Source organism: Vicia villosa, unplaced genomic scaffold (genome assembly GCF_029867415.1).
Source record: "Vicia villosa cultivar HV-30 ecotype Madison, WI unplaced genomic scaffold, Vvil1.0 ctg.001670F_1_1, whole genome shotgun sequence".
NCBI classification, from domain to species: domain Eukaryota; kingdom Viridiplantae; phylum Streptophyta; class Magnoliopsida; order Fabales; family Fabaceae; genus Vicia; species Vicia villosa.
In genome coordinates this window covers 239,978-247,393 of record NW_026705694.1, presented here as the reverse complement: position 1 = coordinate 247,393, position 7,416 = coordinate 239,978, and the positions used below count along the sequence as shown (strand labels likewise).

Below are 7,416 nucleotides of genomic sequence, written 5' to 3'. Positions count from 1 at the left end.
ATTCTCTAACAACAGCAATTTGCGAAACCTCTAACTTGTCACCCGTCTCCTCAGTGAGAACCAACAGAACAGACTTCTCTTTCTCAAACAAGAAATTAATCATACCTACCGTACCTTCTAGTATAGTAGTCAACACATCCTTCGGAGTAGCTTCTTCAGATAGAATAATGATTAACTTCTCTTCACACCCAATGAACACCGAATTAGCAGAAAGCCAATCCATTCCCAATACAACATCTACCTTCTTAAGTGGTAAGCAAACAAGATCAATCTGGAAATTCCTACAACCCACAGATTACACACAATTTTCACACACCAACGGTGTCTCTACCATCTCATCCATAGCAGTAGTAACCGCCATAGGAGGAAATAAAGGAGTAGCTTGCAACCCAAGTCGCTTCATACATTGCAATGACACAAAAGAGTGTGTTGCTCCACAATCAAATAGAACAAAACAAGAATGCCCATTAATGAAACACGTACCCGCAATCAAAGAGTTATCACTCTTGGTCTTCTTAGCATCCAAGGTATAAACTCTACCAGTACCCCTTCCTTGCACTTGATTCCTATTCTGAGGACAATTCCTAGCCATATGCCCTTCTTGATGACAATGAAAACATTTCACCCCTTCAAAGGTACACCTTCCAAGGTGATTCTTACCACAACTATGACACACCGGAGGTGCACTAGACCGAGAACCTTGCACTTGCTTCCCTTTGAAAGCTTGTAGCCTAGGTCGAAATTGTTGGCTTGGCCTTCCCCTCTCATGTTGATTCTTCTTCTTCAAATCTTCCTCAGCTTGAACTTTCTTCAAACTGGTCTCAGCCATATAACATTGTCGCAACAACTCCGTATAAGTAGTGAACTCCCTCTGGGACACACTATGTGAGATATCAGCCCTTAAACCAAACAGAAACTGGTCCACCTTCCAACCCTCATCAGGAGCATACGCGGCCTGCCTAGAGTAAGCAGCCAAAATTTCAAACTTCTCAGCATAAGTAGCCACTGACATATTGTCCTGCCTTAACTGTTGGAACTCCAACTCCTTCTTAGTCCTCAGTGAACTAGGAAAGTATTTCTCCATAAAAGTGGTCTTGAAATTTTCCCATTCCTTAGGTACCTCCTGAGTAGTCATCAAAGCAGAAGCACCCTTCCACCACCTCATAGCTGGACCTTTCAGCGAATGAGAAGCAAACACCACCTTGTTCTCTTCACTACGATGCACGATCTCAAAGATTCCTTCTACATTGGCCACCCACTCATGCGCCTTTATAGGATCTAATCCACCATGAAATTCCGGAGGATTCATGCGAATAAAATCCCTATAAGTCCCACCTACAGCTTCGGGCACAACCACTGGAACATTATGACCGCCATTCATCTGTTGCATCATCTGCAGCATGAACTGATTCTGCTGCTGTTGCATCTGTTGCATGAACTGGGGCCATGGAACATTCGCACCGTCATCCGGTGGATTCACCTGTGGAGGTCGTGTGGGGGGTCGACCACGAGTCCTGCGTCCGTCCGCCATGTTCCTGGAGGTCATCAAAATGGGATTAAGTTGATCAGGCTCAATACCATAGTCATAACACAACAAAACTCATGGGAACACAACACATCTTGGACAGAAAGAAACACTTATAATATCTCATGGCTAGGTCGAGGATACGACCTGCTCTGATACCAACTGTAACACCCATATATAAATACATACATCAAAGCATATACATATACATGAATCCAAGTATTTGGTACTGAAAATACTTATAAGTTCCTAGTCAACACATTATACATATTAATGCCCTAAATACAAAGTTCTAACAACGGCATAATACATACAAGATGTTCAAAACAAAAATACTAAGAACTAGATCAACAATGATCACAAAAGAAAATCCACAACGGAAGCTTCGCCATGTCCAAAATAAGCATAAAGAATAAGGAAATCAAACTGCTTTCTCCTTACCCTTCGCGGAACCTGTAGTACCTGAAATCAATATATAATGGGGTGAGATAAAATATCTCAGTGAGTTCCCTATCCTATGGATCCTCTCGGCTTTACAAGGTTCTAACCTATAAGTCTCAAGTCATAAGAGAAACTAGACCTTGAGTTCACACACTAACATTATATGGAATCATACTTAGAGTTCAACAACTCAAACACAAGATTACTAATCGGAAACCAATACCAAGGCATCCCCATATTCCCGTCCCCTTCTACGTCTAGGAGGTGGCACGAGTCATGGATCCTTTGGAAAATCTTGACATACGAAATGGATTCGGACTCATGAGCCTTTCCCCATGAATCGTCACTTCACATGGCCCGTACACCATCACAAGTCTCTACCCGTAGGTTCCATTCGTACACAAAAGCGGGAATCAAACCTGCCAAGATTATGTGCCTCTCTGCACAGTGCCTCTCTGCACGAAGAATGCCTGTTAGCATTCAAAGAAAAAATAAAGAAATAAAGAAATACAACGGTTCCGATTAATACATCAACAATGGTGATCGCTTCCGCAAACCACTAGGCCTGTTAGCCTTTCCTCATAAGATTCCAAACACGTATGTTCCATATAATGTCTCATCCTAGGTTTTCCTCACTTATCCGTTATTCATATACAATGAAATTATTCAAACCTCTCTGATATATATATATATATATATATATATATATATATATATATATATATATAACAAAGGTTTACCAATCCACCTGCAATAGAACTCAACCAACAATTATAGAGTACACAAGCATCATACCAAAAGCATAACGTTCTCATGGTTCCGAACGAAAACCAACCCAAGAAATCAAGAAATGACCCGACTCTCGATTAAATAATTCTCCCCTTTTCCCAAAACCTACACTACTAGAAAGTACACACTCCTAGCTTCCTACCACTTCGAACGGCGATTAAAACAGAGTTACAGTTCAAAAGTTATGGTCTAAACGGTTTATCTCATTAAACTAAAGAATTGGCTAAGAAAGGTTCAGTTCGCGCCGCGCAGCAGCTAGGTCGCGCCGCGAACCCTCTGGCAGTAGCCAACCCTCATAATCTTCAATAATGTCCGCGCCGCTAACTGATGTTTGCGCCGCCAACCTCTGGCAGTGGCAAGTCTCTCAAGGATTCCCAATATGTTCGCGCCGCGAACCCCTGTATGCGCCGCGTACTGAAGGCAGAAACAAAACCCCTAAAAACCTGCATAGTTCGCGCCGCGCAGCCCCGTTCGCGCCGCGAAGCGCGCGAGAACTGAGTTCTCAGCTCTGCTTCACACACAAAATCCATGGTTCAAAACCATCTAAAACCATCCTAACCTGTTCCAGATCATATTAAAGCATAGAAACAACTTATAGATGATATATTTATGGATTATAAGCACTTATTCATGAACATTGAAGAATTTGGTCCAAAACCTAGGTTTCCTAAAAACCCCAATCCAAACTAAGATTCTCATCCATAAACAAACTATAAGTTTCTAACTAGAACCCACCTCGATTACGAGTTGCTGATGCCGAAGATGAGTTGAATCGGCGGAGAAATGATCGAAATCCAAGCTTTCCTCTTTCTCTTCTTGCTCCTCCTTCTCTCTACTCCTTCTCTCTAGAATCTTGTGTTGTTTCAAAAGAATGAGCAAGAAATAGAAGGAAAAGGATATAAGAAAATATCTTTAAGTTAACACTACTAACTTAATGTCCAAAAGTATCTCTAATGTACCAATTGATAAAACCTCAGTGTCAGTTAATAACATTAGAGCATTTAATTTAATACAGGGTATTACAGGGGTGGCATTGAGTTATACAAAATCGTGGCAAATTATCACGATTGTGTAGAAGCAACAATTTGTCGCTTCTTGTTTTCACGGTGGAGTCTTATCCAAACGCGCGTCTATTTCCTCCAAATTCATATCCAAACATGCTATTAATAAAATAAAATTAAAATATAAGTAGACTTTATTAAAATATAAGTAGACTTTGTTCAAAACTTATTTAAAACAACTTTCTATCTTTAGAATAAAATTTATTAGAAATTTCACTTATTTTGTTATTAAGTTTATGTTCTAATTAGATTCTATTCAAAATTTATTTGAATTTTTAATTTTTACTATCTTATTGCGTATGATGATTATGTTTAGAATTTTGATTTAAAGAATTAACTTGTGAAATTATAATTTTTTGAAAATTTGAAAATTTTTTAGGTCTTGTAATTTATTTTAGAGATCGACTCATCCGGTTCAATCAATTTAATAATTATATAATTTTACTATAGAAATCGATTTATTCAACTGAATTATCCGTTTTAATCTGAAGTCATGCAAATTAATTAATGACCTGGTGATTCACCCATAAATCTAAAATCTTGATCACGAGTCCAATTTTTAAAACATTAGGCACACTTAAATTTTCTCTTAAAAAAATCAAACATCAAACCTAATTTTACTTACTAAAGTAGAATTACAACACTTATTAAGAGATGCTCTCAGTCCCACAGCATGAATTATGGAGAAAACCCCGGTTGAAAAAAATACACCAAAACATTGAACTTTAGACACAACACATGTGCATCTAAATAGCTTTTTCTACAATTTTCAATTAAAAAAGTGCTTTTTTTCTACGTGATTTTTGGTGAGTGCTATCCATCATAATTTCCTAAACTCTTTTCTCTCTCTCCAATATAAAAACAAACCCAACCTCTCTTTCTACTTCACTTCAACTTCCACACTTAGCTCAAACCTCCAATGGCGGTGCCTCTTTCTATAGTTTGTCTAGCTTTTCTCTTTGTTGCTTCAGCTTTTGCTTCTCTTCAGCCTAGAATACCAGAAGGTATATTGTTCACATTTTCTTTGTTTTCATATTTTCATATTTTGGATTGGATAAGTTTTACTCTGTGATATTTTACATACATTTTGGTTTTTATGTGTTTTTTTTTTTTTTTTTAAATATTTTTGAGTGTTTTTTTCACTTTACTTTGATGTGTTTAATGTAGTCAATTTTTTATGAACTTTACTGTGCTTGGATCTGGTTTTTTATTAAGTTTATAGCAATTTATTTGTTTCTACTTCAAATATTATACTGTTTTTTATAGTTATTTTCTGTTTTGGATTCTGTGTAAGTCTTTCCAATTTTGTTCCATTAAGTCAGATCAGTTTGTAGTTGTGTAGGAACATCTGACGTAGTGATGTGGATTTGAGTCCGCAACATTCTTCAATGTGACATGACGGAGTTGTGTTGAGAATTTCACCATTAAAATTTAGTGAACACGCAGATTCAATGAATTTCAATGGTGATATTGTCAACATAACTCTCACATGATATAGATTATTATCTAAGGATCAAAATATTCGCCTCGTTGAATGACACTTCAGAGCAGTGTAGTCAAGATCAAGTGCTGGATCGTAAGATCAAAACGTGCTGGGCCTTTTTTTTGGGCCCAAATTATAATTTTTATGTTTTTCTGTGTTTGTATAAGTATATATATGAAAATTGAAATTATCATTTTAACCTTCAGTAAGATCTTACGCGCCGTGCTAACGGTCCTAATGTTATGATTTTTCACAAGCTGATCGATCCTATTTAAGATCTTTTATTGCTTTAGAGTGTACTAGTACTAGAATAGAATATAATGTTTGTTTTTGTGAAATTTTTTGATCTTTTGCAGTTTATCTTCAAAATGGAAACTTCGAGGAGAAACCAAACCCTAAAGATCTGTTAAAAACAAAGCTCATAGGAAAATATTCGCTACCGAAATGGGAAATCAACGGTTTGGTTGAGTATGTATCCGGAGGTCCACAACCAGGAGGAATGTATTTCCCAGTGACTCATGGAACACATGCTGTGAGACTAGGAAACGAAGCCTCAATTTCTCAAACAATCAAGGTCAGACCCGGTCAACGCTACGCTTTAATCCTTGGTGCATCGAGGACTTGTGCACAAGACGAAGTTTTGAGAATCTCTGTGCCTCCACAAACCGGCGATGTTCCTTTGCAAACATTGTATAGTCTCAATGGCGATGTTATTGCTTGGGGATTTAAGGCTACTTCTAATGTTGCTAAAGTGACTTTTCATAATCCTGGTGTTCAAGAAGATGCTGCTTGTGGTCCTCTTCTTGATGCTATTGCTATTAGAGAGTTTTATCCTCCAATGCCAACAAGAGGTAATGAATGCTTGCAACTACTAACCAAACTCACTTTATAACTTGTACTTTTTTGACCAAATAAGTTGAACTTTTGATAAATACTTTCCATTTTTGATTCCGTATTTAATGCTCTTGAAGTGTTTGTTAGCATTTGCATTTATGTTGAGTTACATCTATAGAGTTGAAGGATATTAGATCCCTACCTATAAACAAACTACTGACACAGACATGCTTACGAGACACGTTGAATGTAAGCTTATGTGGCGATGTTGTGTTGGACACTGACTAGCGTAGTAGATATGTAATAATATCGTCCTGAGAGTGTGCTCCTCTCAAAGTCTTAGGTTTGAATTCCGCTAAGTGTTAACAATTCCTGTGTTGAATTAGTCCACGCAGAGCTTTGCGCTGACTTTAAATAGGCCCTTTGTTAGTGGACAGTGAGATTGGTCTCATTGGATTAGTCAGTCTGGTCGCAAGGCCGGATACCATAGTTTCAAATTTTTTTTTTACATAATATTATCTATCTGATTTTGCTTGCCATTTCTTTTGGTGTTTAATGTTTCAATATCTTATTTGTGATCTAATCATTGCATAATCTATGGTTTATTGCAGTTAATTTGGTGAAAAATCCTAGCTTTGAGGAGGGTCCATTCCCGATTTTCAACTCAACCAACGGCGTCCTCCTCCCACCACAACAACAGGATCTCTTCTCACCGCTCCCCGGTTGGATCGTCGAGTCACTCAAAGCCGTAAAATTCATCGACGCAAACCACTTCAACATCCCATTCGGACTAGGCGCAGTTGAGCTCGTCGCCGGCCGAGAAAGCGCGATTGCACAAATCATCAGAACAGTTACCAACAAAGTCTACAAGATCACATTCTCGGTCGGAGACGCGAAAAACGGCTGCCACGGATCAATGCTGGTTGAAGCATTTGCTGCAAAGGACACTTTTAAAGTTCCTTTTAAATCTGAAGGGAAGGGTAAATTCATAACTGTGAGTTTCAAGTTCAAAGCTGTTGCACCAAGGACTAGACTCACATTCTATAGCTCTTTCTATCATACTAGAATTGATGATTTTGGTTCTCTTTGTGGTCCTGTTCTTGATCAGGTTATTGTGTCCCCTTTGGCCTAAATATGTAATTGAGTTATAGACTTTTACTTTTAAGATGTGGCAATTGAGATTTTAGCAAGTCACTTAAGTTCTTTCTTTTGTATAATTGCATGAAGAATTAAAGATAATATTCTCAAAGAATATTTACTTTTCCTTTTTAGATTTCTCTTAT

At 37.8% G+C, this 7,416-nt stretch overlaps 1 protein-coding gene across 1 annotated transcript; it reads left to right on the top strand.

The window, feature by feature from the left end:
* The first annotated feature begins 4,653 nt into the window (after positions 1 to 4,653).
* LOC131636233 (protein DUF642 L-GALACTONO-1,4-LACTONE-RESPONSIVE GENE 2-like) lies at positions 4,654 to 7,350 on the top strand. The gene is made up of 3 exons (XM_058906870.1): positions 4,654 to 4,820; positions 5,656 to 6,150; positions 6,745 to 7,350. Exons 1-3 carry the CDS (start codon positions 4,736 to 4,738, stop codon positions 7,263 to 7,265), a joined length of 1,101 nt encoding a protein of 366 aa, XP_058762853.1. The 5' UTR covers positions 4,654 to 4,735; the 3' UTR covers positions 7,266 to 7,350.
* Positions 7,351 to 7,416: the final 66 nt, after the last annotated feature.